Source organism: Simochromis diagramma, unplaced genomic scaffold (assembly GCF_900408965.1).
Source record: "Simochromis diagramma unplaced genomic scaffold, fSimDia1.1 OVJJ01000802.1, whole genome shotgun sequence".
NCBI classification, from domain to species: domain Eukaryota; kingdom Metazoa; phylum Chordata; class Actinopteri; order Cichliformes; family Cichlidae; genus Simochromis; species Simochromis diagramma.
Window position 1 is genome coordinate 470,219 of NW_024387492.1, and position 15,233 is coordinate 485,451.

A 15,233-nucleotide genomic window follows, 5' to 3' on the forward strand; every position below is an offset into this window, starting at 1 on the left:
CAGCCAAACCCATCTGTTCTCTGATTGGATTGTTACATTTGTGATTGACATGACATTGACCAATCAGATGAAAGGAAGAAAACTAGGGCCAAAATTCGTACTTGTAACTTGCAGGGTTTTTTTGGCTAAGTCCACACACAAATCTTTTCACAGATACAAAGCTGATTTACAAGTACAAAATATTTATGACCACATTTTGAGCCCATACTACTTCCCTCTAATGTCCGAGTCTCCGTGCGCTCGGTGTAACAGCCTTATTGAGCAAAGAGTTCATTTATTCCACAGGTCAATGTTTGACTTTAACTAGACTGCAAGCATGAATTTTACATGAATAAAAATTCCCGTTACCACTGATTAAAGAGGTTATAAATCCATCTTTATTTAAATTACATGAGATTAACAAGAAATTTAGGACACAGTTGATGTTATAATCGATCTCCATTCATCCACGCATGTGACTGAGACTGATGATCACTAATAAACAGAGTGAACACTGCGTGGATATGATCAGCAACAATCCACATGCCTGGCTTTAATTTCCTGTTCAGGAGGAGACGTTAGCGACCGTCCGTCACAGCGAGCCTTGTGCTGTGCAGCAGATATGACACAAGTTTGAAAATCCTGTAAACGGCTGACAGCGTCACTAACTCAAAGCAAACACGTGAAATGATGAAGAAATATTTACAAATGACAAACTCAAATATTAATGTTTGAATGCACACAGGCAGGAAAAAAGACGCTAAGTGCCTCTGAGAGTAAGTAAACTGACGTATACAAAGGTTATATTTCACTAAAACAGAAGAATAAATAGACGTTTTGTTCTAAAGATTTTTGAGGTGAGAACGTTTGAGTGAAACTGAGTATTAAAGTCATGTCCACACACCTTTGTGAAAATATATAACAGCATAAACTGAAACATTACAGCTTAGACAATAATAGTATCACAGAGTTATTTCAGCACACACAGCATTATGTAGTCCGACCCACACTATACTGATGTGCTACAGATTTAAGCCAACTACTTTTATGTCCTTATAGCTCAGTAGAGCCATACCTAGGCTAAATTAATAATAATAATAATAATAATAATAATAATAATAATGTGGAATTAAAAAAAACTTTAAGACTCACTGAGCAGCAAACTTGTTTATGCCAATTCAGCCATATCTGAATCTGCTAGTTCATTCCTGTTTTCCCTTTATATGGCTTTGCACACGATTTAGAAGCTGAGCTTGTGGTTCAGGGAGAAAATTAGCACTTGCAATCCCAGATAATCATACACATTTATCATCCCTTCCTCTCTGAGGCATCAAAGTGCCCGTTGTTTAAACAAACAGGACGAACTGCAGTCTGGGCTCCTTACTGTCGTTCAGCCCATTACAGTCTTTCAAGTGTACTCTGTGTCAGTGGGAGTCCTCTCTCAGAGCGGAGCGCACCCTGGCCCCCAGCTGGTCGGCCATCGGCCGGGCGTCCGGGTTTGAGGCGAGCATCTCTGAAAGCAGGGCGCACGTGGCAGGGCCGGGAGGGGGCGGCAGCGGGGGCGCTCTCTTAAACTTCGTCGGGATGCACAGCTGGAGCTCTGCATTCTCCCACAGAGCCTCTCCCAGCGGCATCAGCCAGCCTGAGCGTCCCTTGCACACGTAGGCGCCTGAAGGGGAAACGGGGAGGAAGACGGGTAGGTTAGACACGGCAGAGCGCCTCAGACCTCAGTGACTTTGAGAAGCTGGCGTGGAATATTACCAGGAATTACTAACAGGGTGTGCAAGATGTTCAGAGCACGACGAGACACACTTTATTAATGAGTCATTCATGGACTAATCAGAAACAACATAATTACAATTAAATGACAAGGAAAAACGTGGAACACAAAAATGTTTAAATTAAATTGACGCTGGGATTTTCTTAGCTCTCATAAATTGCTTTCTTTGTGGAGACTATTTGTGGATGGCTCGGTAAAACTATTTCCCTTCTATATGTCTGCATGTGGCAGACTGTTAGTTTGCATGTGATAAAAAGCTTGTGTGACATTTCTTATGTATGGGTCCTTTACAAAGAAAATTGTAACACCAAGTGAGAGCGCCACTCAAGAGTGGCGCTCTCACTTGGTGTTCGCTCGCTCTGCGGTAGAGTATCACTTCCTGTTCCTGCTCAAACACAGTGGTGTTTCTGAGTAGCTTATCTGCTTAGCAATTTAATTAACAACTTTTAAATACATTCTTTTTCATAGTATAATCTTCACGTGCTTCATCCGAAGCACACTTTCTGTGTACTCACTACCTAATTTATAGCCAAAGTATTCACTCACTGTCTCTGTACTGTTTCGCTAGCTTAGCTTAGCTCGTAGCCGACTCGTTAGCACCATGGCTACTTCACCTCTCCCTCCTGCACTTTCTTGCTCGTTCTGTCAGATGTTTAGCTACTCCTCGGCCTCCTTTAGCAGTAATGATATCTGTAACAAATGTAGCATGTTTGCAGCGCTGGAGGCCAGGATTACTGAATTGGAGACTCGGCTTCGCACCCTTCATTCACCCGTAGCTAGCCAGGCCCCTGTAGCTGGTGCAGCCGAAGATAGCGTAGGCCCCGCTAGCTGTTCCCCGGCAGACCCCAAGCAGCTGGGGAAAGAGGGCGGCTGGGTGACGGTGAGGAGGAAGCATAGTCCTAAACAGAAGCCCCAGGTACACCACCAACCCGTTCATGTGTCTAACCGTTTTTCCCCACTCGGCGACACACCCGCCGGGGCTCAAACTCTGGTAATTGGCGATTCTGTTCTCAGACATGTGAAGCTAGAGACACCGGCAACCGTAGTCGGTTGTCTTCCAGGGGCCAGAGCAGGCGACATTGAAGGAAATTTAAAACTGCTGGCTAAGGGTAAACGTAAATTCAGTAAAATCATAATTCACGTCGGCAGTAATGACACCCGGTTACGCCAATCGGAGGTCACTAAAATCAATATTGAATCGGTGTGCAACTTTGCCAAAACAATGTGGGACTCTGTAGTTTTCTCTGGTCCCCTCCCCAATCAGACCAGCAGTGACATGTTTAGCTGCATGTTCTCCTTAAACTGCTGGCTGTCTGAGTGGTGTCCCAGAAACGATGTGGGCTTCATAGATAATTGGCAAACCTTCTGGAGGAAACCTGGTCTTGTTAGGAGAGACGGCATCCATCCCACTTTGGATGGAGCAGCTCTCATTTCTAGAAATATGGACAAATTTATTAAACCCCCCAAAATATGACTATCCAGAGTTGGGACCAGGAAGCAGAGTTGCAGTCTTACACGCCTCTCTGCAGCTTCTCTCCTCCTGCTACCCCCCCAAAAACCCATCTCCATAGAGACTGTGTCAGCTTCCAAACAGACAAAAAACAAACTAAAAACCAGCAATAAACAACTTAAACATAAACAATTACAAAGAAAGAACAATAAAGTATCCACATCTGAACCAAAGAGTAAAACAGTGAAATGTGGAGTATTAAATATTAGGTCTCTCTCCTCCAAGTCTCTGTTAGTACATGACTTAATAATTGATCAACAAATTGATTTACTCTGCCTTACAGAAACCTGGTTGCAGCAGGATGATTATGTTAGTTTAAATGAATCAACACCCCCGAGTCATTCTAACTACCAGAAATCTCGAAGCACAGGCCGAGGGGGAGGTGTGGCAGCAATTTTTCACACCAGCCTATTAATTAATGAAAGACCAAGACAGACTTTTAATTCATTTGAAAGCCTGATGCTTAACATTGTCCACCCCAGCTGTGAAACTCAGAAACCAGTCTTACTTGTTATCATCTATCGTCCACCTGGGCCTTACACAGAGTTTCTGTCTGATTTCTCAGACTTTATATCTAATTTAGTTCTGAGCTCAGATAAAATAATTATTGTGGGTGATTTTAACATTCATGTAGATGCTAAAAATGACAGCCTCAACATGGCATTTAATCTGTTATTAGACTCAATTGGCTTCTCTCAAACTGTAAAAGAACCCACCCACCACTAGATCTTGTTTTAACATATGGCATAGAAACTGAACATTTAACAGTGTTTCCTGAACACCCTCTCCTGTCTGATCATTTCCTGATAACATTTACATTTACAATAATTGATTACACAGCGGTGGAGAGTAGACTTTATCACAGTAGATGTCTTTCTGAAAGTGCTGTAACTAAGTTTAAGAATATAATCCACCCACTGTTATCATCTTCAATGCCCTGTACCAACATAGAGCAGAGCAGCTATCTGAACGCTACCCCAACAGAGGTCGATCATCTTGTTAATAATTTCACCTCCTCACTACGTACGACTCTGGATACTGTAGCTCCGGTGAAAACTTTGCAGGTGATGTCTGATGTTTCCTCACTGGTGCTCGTCTAGGCAGGGAGTCCTGCTGAAGCCTCTTTCTCTTCTTCCGAGATCTCTTCTTCCCTCTTGCCCCCAGCAGGAGGGCCTGCAGGGGGCACAGGGGAACATAAAGTATGCCTCCCTGACGCACATGAAAGACTGTGACAGTGTGGCTCTGTGCAGAAGGGCTGCTGCAAGCTGAAGCAGGTCTTATACAGATGAATAAGTGGAGGAGAGATGGATGGATAGGTACCCCGACCTAATGCCCCCCCCCCCCCGACTCAGACACGTGTCAGAGAGCAAGCCTGGTTAGCTGACGTTTAGATGGAGCCTCGTGTTTCAGTAAAGCTATTCAGGATCTCAGGGCCCGAGACATTCAATAGCTGTTTCAGATTGCTGCTAAAGAAACAATTTCAAATGATTTAATTGCTCATTTACCTGATATAATCTCAGCCCAACAGAGGTCGATCATCTTGTTAATAATTTCACCTCCTCACTACGTACGACTCTGGATACTGTAGCTCCTGTGAAAACGAAGGTCTCTAATCAGAAGTACCTGACTCCGTGGTATAATTCTCAAACACGTACCCTAAAGCAGATGACTCGTAAGCTGGAGAGGAAATGGCGTGTCACAAATTTAGAGGATCATCATTTAGCCTGGAGAAATAGTTTGCTGCTTTATAAGAAAGCCCTCCGCAAAGCCAGAACATCTTACTATTCATCACTGATTGAAGAAAATAACAACAACCCCAGGTTTCTCTTCAGCACTGTAGCCAGGCTGACAAACAGTCAGAGCTCTGTTGAGCCAACCATCCCTTTAACTTTAACTAGTAATGACTTCATGAACTTCTTCACAAATAAAATCTTTATCATTAGAGAAAAAATTACCAGTAATCATCCCACAGATGTAATATTATCTACAGCTACTCTTAGTACCATTGATGTTAAGTTAGACTCTTTTTCTCCAATTGATCTTTCTGAGTTAACTTCAATAATTACTTCCTCCAAACCATCAACGTGTCTTTTAGACCCCATTCCTACAAAACTGCTCAAAGAAGTCCTGCCATTAATTAATTCTTCGATCTTAAATATGATCAACCTATCTCTAATAATCGGCTATGTACCACAGGCCTTCAAGCTGGCTGTAGTTAAACCTTTACTCAAAAAGCATCTCTAGACCCAGCAGTCTTAGCTAATTATAGGCCAATCTCCAACCTTCCTTTATATCAAACATCCTTGAAAGAGTAGTTGTCAAACAGCTAACAGATCATCTGCAGAGGATGTTTATTTGAAGAGTTTCAGTCAGGTTTCAGAGCTCATCACAGCACAGAAACAGCTTTAGTGAAGGTTACAAATGATCTTCTTATGGCCTCTGACAGTGGACTCATCTCTGTGCTTGTCCTGCTAGACCTCAGTGCAGCGTTCGATACTGTCGACCATAATATCCTATTAGAGCGATTAGAACATGCTGTAGGTATTACAGGTACTGCGCTGCAGTGGTTTGTATCATATCTATCTAATAGACTCCAGTTTGTGCATGTAAATGGAGAGTCCTCTTCACACACTGAGGTTAATTTTGGAGTTCCACAGGGTTCAGTGCTAGGACCAATTCTGTTTACATTATACATGCTTCCCTTAGGCAGCATCATTAGAAGACATAGCATACATTTACACTGCTATGCAGATGACATCCAGCTCTATCTGTCCATGAAGCCAGATAACACACACCAATGAGTTAAACTGCAGGAATGTCTTAAAGACATAAAGACCTGGATGGCCGCTAACTTTCTGCTTCTTAATTCAGATCAAACTGAGGTTATTGTACTCGGCCCTGAAAATCTTAGAAATATGGTATCTAAGCAGATTCTTACTCTGGATGGCATTACCTTGGCCTCCAGTAACACTGTGAGGAACCTTGGAGTCATTTTTGACCAGGACATGTCCTTCAATGCACATATTAAACAAATATGTAAGACTGCTTTCTTCCATTTGTGCAACATCTCTAAAGTTAGAAATATCCTGTCTCAGAGTGACGCTGAAAAACTAGTTCATGCATTTATTACTTCCAGGCTGGACGACTGTAATTCATTATTATCAGGATGTCCTAAAAACTCCCTGAAAAGCCTTCAGTTAATCCAAAATGCTGCAGCAAGAGTCCTGACAGGGACTAGAAAGAGAGAGCAGATTTCTCCTGTTTTGGCTTCCCTTCATTGGCTTCCTGTTAAATCCAGAATTGAATTCAAAATCCTGCTCCTCACATACAAGGTCTTAAATAATCAGGCCCCATCTTATCTTAATGACCTTGTAGTACCATATCACCCTATTAGAGCACTTCGCTCTCGCTCTGCAGGCCTACTTGTTGTTCCTAGAGTATTTAAAAGTAGAATGGGAGGGAGAGCCTTCAGTTTTCAGGCCCCTCTTCTGTGGAACCAGCTTCCAGTTTGGATTCAGGAGACAGACACTATCTCTACTTTTAAGATTAGGCTTAAAACTTTCCTGTTTGCTAAAGCATATAGTTAGGGCTGGACCAGGTGACCCTGAATCCTCCCTTAGTTATGCTGCAACAGACGTAGGCTGCCGGGGATTCCCATGATGCATTGAGTTTTTCCTTTCCAGTCACCTTTCTCACTCACTATGTATTAACAGACCTCTCTGCATTGAATCATATCTGTTATTAACCTCTGTCTCTCTTCCACAGCATGTCTTTTATCCTGTCTTCCTTCTCTCACCCCAACCAATCACAGCAGATGGCCCCGCCCCTCCCTGAGCCTGGTTCTGCTGGAGGTTTCTTCCTGTTAAAAGGGAGTTTTTCCTTCCCACTGTTGCCAAAGTGCTGCTCATAGGGGGTCATATGATTGTTGGGTTTTTCTCTGTATCTATGAAGCCCCTTGAGGCGACTTATGTTGTGATTTGGCGCTATATAAATAAAATTGAATTAAAAATAGAGATTCAATAAGAGCTCAGGGCCAGCATTACTCCTTCACAGGAACAATCCATCAAGCATCACATGATGAACTGAGGGCTCTGATTGGCCCTGTGAGGCAGCATCAAGTGTAATCAGTCTGGCTTAGAGTGCTACGGCGTAAGAGTCGGATCATTATTAGCAAAGATGAGATGAAGTTCAGGCACCGGGCCCTACTCCAAGGTTTAGCTAACATGACCCCGAGATGACGGAAACCCGTAAAGGTTCTAGCTCTGACTCCACGGACAGTAATCCTGTCACACGTCAGTTTCCTTGGATGCAAACACTTCCTGCACCTCACTTTAACAATAACTGTTTACATTAAAAATGATTTAGACACACTGATGGTGAAACGAGTGTTTTCATGTTTAAATGTGTTCACAGACTGTGATTTGGTCACTACATGATGTCAACACTTTGAAAGGTGTTCAGTATATTTCAGCCCGACCTGTCCACGGGTGTCATATGCATCTACTGCGCTATCATTACATACAAGTGTATGTGCTTGCTTCTGTAGGCTGAACATGGCCCTAACCCATGAGCAGAACTTCCTGCCTCTGATCTTCAGAATCAAAGTTGAAATATTTGAGCTTCTTTTCTTCCTTTCGCACCAGAAGATTTTGATAAGTGTAATCAAGAAACCATAAGATAAAACTGTGAACTCACTTGAACTGGTCATTCGTCATCATTAGACATAAGACAACTACATTATTAACAGAAAAATGAGATTAATGGAGGGAAACTAATAAAGCCGCATCACTGAAACACATGTGCTGCAAAAATTTAAAAAAGTCATTTGAAAAGCATCGGTTGGTACTTTAGCTCAACACCAGGTTTTCGAGGTAGTGTGACCAAAATCACAGAGCTAAGGTGACACATTGTTCATAAAAGCCTGAGGTCAACACTGAAGTCTGAGTAACGCTGGCCCGAGTCAGAGCCCAGCAAATCATTGCCTAACCTGACTGAGCAAAACGCCATGAAGGCTTTCCAGGCCTAAAGCACAGGAGGAGTCTTGCTTTTCTGTGATTGGCTCCTCTCCGCTCCCCTGGATCGTTGTGTAAGCATGTGGGCGTGCACATCCTCAGACACGCTAAAGTTAAATAATGGAGTGTTCTTTCTACCTTTGAAACACCTTCAGTTGAATCTCTCTGTTTTCTCTTTGTGATAGCTGAGCTGCTAAACTCTACTTTTTTTATTAAAGGAAAAAATGATCCACTCACACGACTCTCCAATAGTAAGCATCTTCTTTCAGCATAATGAAGCATCAACGACTCAGGGAAGTTCTCGGGCACTAAACTTGGGGATAATGATTCACAACGCCCCGCTGCTCGGTCTCCTCTGAGCAGAATCGGGTTTGTGCGAACAAAATGAGACGTCGGTGTTGCAGCCATTTCTATACTCTCTGAGAGCAGAGCAGAACAGCGCTCTGCGTTAGTGTACATCGAGACGCTGCACCATCCGACGGCCACGCGGGATTCTGACGAGACATCAAGAAAAGAAATTAAAATCTCACTGCAGAGCTCCAGCGCATGGCTCGGTGCCCTCCTCTGCTCGAATCGAACTGCCAACAACTTTGGAGACGTTATACTTCCAATGCCACGGCATCAGAGTTTGATGACAATGCTGACGTACGAGAAGGACAAATTATGTTGTCATACACAAATACAAACTCATCTGCCACTTAGGAAAACATAAGCAATCTTCTTTAAAGCTGTAGCAACAGACTGAGGACTCATTCGTGTAAAACTTTGTCGGGGATCCACCGACTGAGCTGCTGCTGACCACAAAACCTCTCAGATCAGAGATTGTCAGATGCAATTAGGAAGCAGTGTGTAACACAGGTACTCGTAGCTACGCACAGTCATGTCATTAGCACGGAAACACTTCACGTGAATGAAGAAAAACACGTTTCTACAAACCTAACTAGACACTCGGCTGCGTGTTAACCCAGCCGCCCCAACCTTTGTTGCTCCACGAACGGTTTAATGTCAGATAGTATTTTCACGGACCGGCCTTTAAGGTGTGGCGGATAAATACAACAAAATAAAAGGACACGGCCGAGACAAAAACTGTGCTATTTTGTAAATATAATAATAAACGCGAATTCACTGTGTAACTGTAACTTTATTAGCAGCGTCCTCCTGAAATGCGCCAACAACATCGAGAGTAACATCCTCCTCTCCGCCCCTTAATGCTCTCTTGTCGCTATGGTAACGCATAAACATTTCTTTCAAAATAAGACACACAACTACAACACGGGAAAGACCCAGGAAAACAGAGTTAATGATAAAAACCCTGAAAACCATCAATTTCACACCTGAGCCTCAACTCTCGCGGCCCCGTACCAAACCGGTCCGTGGCCCGGGGGTTGGGGACCGCTGTGTTAAGTTACACGTCACGCATCCAAATATAAGACTTATATTTGATATCGTTTTATATCCTATTATTAGGAGGAGCTGGCAGAAAGAAAGCTGGAGTCTGAAGTTTGTACATTTTTTACGAATCATGCAGTCAAAGTCAAATCAAAGTTTGCTAACATTTCCACAAAATATCGTTTTTAAAAGTGCTTTTATTTCTCCTGAAAGTTACACTGTCACCACTTTGCTGTTGTGGGATTCAGAGATCTCAGTTTATTTCTGAATGCTGCATCTCCCTCTTATTATGGCTCTTACTGAGTGGAGTGGGCAGCAGTCACTTTAGAGAACCAGCGATCATTAAAACTTCCTCAGGTCTGGAGCATAGATGAGAGGATGGACGAACACGTAGATTTCTCAAATTCTTAATAAGATGGAAGGCTGAATTACATAATGTCAGCTTGTATTAAAATACAAGGTACTATAATCCACATCAGCATTGCATAAATCATCATTCATCTTTTTGCTATTTAGATCTATGATCGTACCATCCATGCTTGATAAATGAATGATGTATAGCAGCTGACATTTTTAATATGTGCCACTTAATTAAGGCAAACTGGATTCAGCGCGATGCATCATCACCAGGCTGACCGCACACTCAACCTTTCCCACCTTCCTGCGAGTGCGCCAAATAGTGAGGCAGAGGCTTATGGTGACGTCTTCTCTCAGCGAGACGCTTACCCAGTTGTTCCTGAGTTGTCCCTTCTTCCAGAAAGGTGATTCTCTCCAGGACCGCCCAAAACATCACGCCCAGAGAGAATATGTCTGCCTGGGCCGTGTAGGTCAGCCCGCCCCACACCTCTGGAGCCATGTAGAAGTCCGAACCACAGGTGGAGGAGAAGTGCTGTCTGGTCAGGCCGCCATCCACGGAGCCCTCACTCATTTTGCTCAGACCAAAATCTGCCACCTCGGGGTTAAAGAAGAAAAAGAAAAACTAGCACGCCTTCGATTAGCCTACAGCTTGGGCATAGTCTCATCAATGTGCCACCAATAGTTTTAGAACAGAGGTAGGCAACTCCAGGCCTCGAGGGCCGGTGTCCTGCAGGCTTTAGATCTCACCCTGGGTTAACACACCTGAATCAAATGATTAGTTCATTACCAGGCCTCTGGGGAACTTCAGAAATGCTGAGGAGTCATTTAGCCCTTTAAATCAGCTGTGATGGATCATGGACACACCTAAAACCTGCAGGACACCGGCCCTCGAGGCCTGGAGTTGCCTACCCCTGGTTTTAGAAGGACAGTAAAAGGCGCTGTCCTTTACTTTTAATATCTGGCTTAGAACAAAAAAGAAAAAGAAAGAAAAGCTGACACACAAAGTTTTTTTTTTTCTACTAGCCAACTGGTAGAAAATTAATCAACCATCGGGAAGATGGGAAACATACATATGTTATGATCATTTATATCAGGGTCCCTAATCCCAGTCCACGAGGGCCGGTGTCCCTGCAGGTTTTAGATGTGTCCTTGATCCATCACAGCTGATTTAAATGGATAAATAACCATCTTGAAGTTCTCCAGACGCCTGGTAATGAACTAATCATGTGATTCAGGTGTGCTGACCCAGGGTGAGAGCTAAAACCTGCAGGACACCGGCCCTCGTGGACTGGGATTGGGGACCCCTGATTTATATTATATCGTGACACGCTACTCTAATCTGACTTTGTATTCTATACGTTGACATTTTTATTTGGTGCTTGATCGAACAATGTGTGGGATGAGTAAAAAATATTTGTAAGCACCAAAGAGAAGTTGGCAGTCACAGTGGCCAAAGTTTCATCAAGACTCATCCACGCATCTAAGATGATTTACAAAGATACGTAAGGTCTGATCATTACAGAATGATGACTCAATGTTGGTAGAGTGCTCTTTACATGTGAGGACATCACTTTTGGCTGGACATGCTTCATGACTTTCTGATGTTCTGTAGAGACGTAAGTGGCAGATCAACAAACAATGAAAGCAACCTGTAGCTGCATGTTAATTTAGAGTTTCATTTGTTCCAAAAATAAAGATAAAAACTCACCAGATAATCTGGCTTGTTTGGGTCGATGTGCTTTTTTTAAAAACTACCTCTTAAAATAATGGATTTACACGAACACTCGATCTGTGATTTGACTTTCAGTAGAATCTCACTTCCTGGCTGCACTGCTGTGCCATAAATATTTTCCCTCTGCTTTGTATATAATGTGTTCATTGCTTAGCTATAAAGAGATCAGTAGAGCAATTTTGTTTCCAATTGTTTTCTTCATATTTTACTTTGTTATGTTAATTGCGTCTCAAGCAGACTGCTGCTGTGAAAAGCAAACACCCCCTCAGAGAGCAGAACTATTAAGCACTAATGTGCCTTCAAATTTGAACAGTGTGACTTTTCAAACAAAGCTTGACGCCACTTGATCTGAGATAAACACCGTCACATCTGCCCACCTTGACGACGGGGCCTTTTGGTGTCACACACACCAGCACATTGTCAGGTTTCAGGTCCCGGTGGGTGATTCCCAGGCTATGTAGGAAGGCCACGGCGCTGCACAGCTGTTGTACCACGCTGTGGTTACGCTGAGCATCTGGGGGCCTGGAGAGCAGGTACTGATTCAAGTCTCCTCCATCACAGTACTCCATCACGAGCCACAGGGCCAAGCAGCGCAGCGGCGCAGTCTGCTCTTCCTCCCTCGGGGCCGGTCTCTTCCTGACTCTGCTCTGAGGCCTTTGAGGGGTTGTGGAATCAGATGCATTTGATTCATCCTTGTTATGGAGATGAGCTCTGGCCTGCACAGTGTTAGTCTTGTCCTGCAGTCTGAAGCCAGAGTTTGTCCTCCTGGTGTTAGACTGAGGATTGGTCCTTTCCTGACTTTGCTTTGCTGTGACCACACTTCCTTTGAGCACGCTCTCAACCAGACGCAGGGGCAGTTTCCCTGGTTTTAAGGTCTTCAGGCTCCTGGACCCCGTCTGCAGGAGGCAGCTGTGCAGTGCAATGACATTGACGTGGTTCCTGGCTGTGGTTGTCATGGCCCACAGCTCTTGCAAGTAGAGTTCAATACACTCTGGGTTGCTGCAGGGCAGCCGCTTAATAGCCACCTTCTGTCCAGTTTTGGCCATACGGCCCTCAAACACCACGCCGTAACTGCCTCGTCCCACCTCCTTCTCTAAGGTGTAGAGCTCCTCCATCTCTCCCGGAAGCTACTGTGTCTCCTGACAAACACAGATTAATGTTATACAATCACGTTCAAGTGGTCCTCAAAGTTAGCACACCGTAAACAGCGCTTTGATATAGTAAGCAAGCGTTACATTTATCCATATCGTAGCTTATGACAGGAGAAAATACTAACCTCAAGTTGACGTTCAGGTTCGTAACGACTCAACATAATAAATCTTAAAATAGAGTTTAACTGAAGAACAACCATGAAGCGTATATTACAGACAATAACGCTTCCGACTGACCGTATGAAGGTGGTAACCGACGGTGCGTTTAACATGGCGCAGTCTGTGGTTTAAAAGGGCAACGAAACACGAAGCTCTTCCTACTTTGATTTCCGACTTACCCGGAACACTTCAGCTTCTTTTATGAGCGACGGAACGCCTTGAATCCTCCGTTTATTCGACTGGAGGCACTTTACACGAAACCATGTTCAATAAATACGAGTTTCTTTGTTGTTGTTTATGACACACACAGGAAACACAGACGAAAATGTCACAAACTTCCGTGTCTAAGTTTCGGAACATCCCGCTCTGCCTATACACGCATCGTCATTGGCTAAGAAACCTCAGTACCGCGTTGTGATTGGTTGAGCGCCAAGTCCGAGACGTGTAATGTGATTCGAATTGTCCGAGCCCCGCCCACCTTGGAGTTCAGACAGGGAATTTGTTACGTCAAAAACGGACACCATTATTTTGGTAAATAATGAAAACGAAGGCCCAGATGGAGCTTTTATTTGAACGAACAACAAAAGAATCTGTCTGTGTAAACGCAGAAAAAATTCGGTTAGCAGTTACAAATAGCTCATTTAAATACGGTTCTGGTGTTCTTTGTGTTTGATGCAACAAAATCTGTAAACAGCAAACAAAGTCAGTGTGGGTAGAACTTATCAGTATCAGTGTGGCAAAGTCGTATGCACAGAACTCACAAATGGACAAATGCACCATTTCAAAATGTTGTTGGGCATCGTTTAATGACTGAATCTCAATCTTTGAGAATGTCGAGAAGCTCGTCGGACGGTCTGCGGCTGCATTTCAGAAGCAACTTTAAAATAAATGAAATGCTGTTTTAGTCTGAAAATCGTTTCAGCCTCAAAGATTCACATGAACTCCAAAATCCCAAGTGTGACAGAGGTTATGTGACCGATTACAACATGGCATAAGTCATCATCACGCAGGGTGTTGTCTAAAGCTTTATACAGGTATGTTTTATTTAAACAGCAATTGCTAACGTACACTAAACGTTTCCTGTGCAAAAGAATGACGTTCTGACAGCTGCTGCCCACAGAGTCACAGAATAAGAAAGATATCGATTTATTCTGAGTGAATAATAAATCAGATGTTATTAATGTCTATGCTCTGAGTCTGATTAGTAAATGATTGAGTAGAGGTAAAATGAATTCCCTCTGAGCTTTCAGAGGAACTTCATGAGTGTTCCTGGTGCAACAGGAAGGAAGGAGTCAGACAAACCTCAAAGTTTACTGAAGAAAACCATTCAGCATTCCAGGTCAGGCTTACAGAGTCTGTTACCCTGGTAACTGACTGGTAACTGACTGGTAAGTGACTGGAGCTCTTTCTGAACCAGAAAACCCAGAGTTTCCCTCCTTCCAGGATGAGCTAACTTCACTAAACCTGCTTCCTGGAATGAGGCCCTGCATATGTCCCAAAGGTTAAGCCCGGGTTTCCTGTAATACAAAGGTGGTTTGTTTCTTATGGTAGTTCGTGCTGCGAGCCTAGCCCACCCTAGACCAGGTTATGCTATTGATTAGAAATCAGCAGTTATAAAGTCACAACTGTATGACTTGTGATTGTATGTTTATATTATTTTAATATTATCAGAGCCTGACTTTTTCTCAGATGGTGATGATAAAATGGTGATTAAAAATCTATAAAGAATAGAAAGAAATGTGCAAATACGAGAGCAGCTTAATGCTGCTGAAAATCATTCATCCTGGGATTTATTACACAGAGCAGTAAAACAAATATTTTAATTTCTGCAAATTTTGTCATCGCTGAGTGTGCTCTCATGGCTTCTGTTTATGGTTGGACATTAGAGCCCTGAAACTTAAGTTCTTAAACCAGGGGTGTCAAACATAAGGCCTGGGGGCCAGAATGGGCCCAGTGAAGACTCCAATCTGGCCCATTCCACAGCCTTAGAAAATGTGAAGCAGATTTGGAAGTTTTAACTGTATTTTTACAAGTTGCTGTTGATAAAGACTGCCCACCCATTGCCATTCATACTACACCTATGAATTAAATAACAGATAAACAGTTAAATGACAGGAAAGTTCCTGTTTGTTTGCTATTAGTACATCTATAGTAAATTAACAAA

General features: G+C 43.2%; 1 protein-coding gene across 3 annotated transcripts; it reads right to left on the reverse strand.

Annotated features, from left to right (window-relative positions):
* Window positions 1–618: 618 nt before the first annotated feature.
* On the reverse strand, window positions 619–14,092 carry si:ch211-63o20.7 (uncharacterized protein LOC566836 homolog). 3 transcript variants are annotated; one of them, XM_040016833.1, is made up of 4 exons: window positions 13,249–14,092; window positions 12,137–12,898; window positions 10,397–10,622; window positions 619–1,648 (listed from the first exon to the last, which is right to left on the reverse strand). In XM_040016833.1, exons 2-4 carry the CDS (start codon window positions 12,872–12,874, stop codon window positions 1,404–1,406), a joined length of 1,209 nt encoding a protein of 402 aa, XP_039872767.1. In that variant the 5' UTR covers window positions 12,875–12,898; window positions 13,249–14,092; the 3' UTR covers window positions 619–1,403. The 3 variants fall into 3 exon arrangements, with proteins under 3 accessions (XP_039872767.1, XP_039872769.1, XP_039872768.1); XM_040016835.1 differs by having other exon boundaries at window positions 13,148–13,252; XM_040016834.1 differs by lacking the exon at window positions 13,249–14,092 and adding an exon at window positions 13,036–13,152.
* Window positions 14,093–15,233: the final 1,141 nt, after the last annotated feature.

Bases quoted from the DNA above. Each gene is read 5' to 3' on its own strand.
- si:ch211-63o20.7 (XM_040016833.1), bottom strand. From the start codon at position 12,874: ATGGAGGAGCTCTACACCTTAGAGAAGGAGGTGGGACGAGGCAGTTAC. The intron at 10,623-12,136 runs GTGGGCAGATGT...TTTAACCCCGAG, and splicing joins CAAAAGGCCCCGTCGTCAAG to GTGGCAGATTTTGGTCTGAG. The intron at 1,649-10,396 runs GTAAGCGTCTCG...TTTCCCCTTCAG, and splicing joins GACAACTCAGGAACAACTGG to GCGCCTACGTGTGCAAGGGA.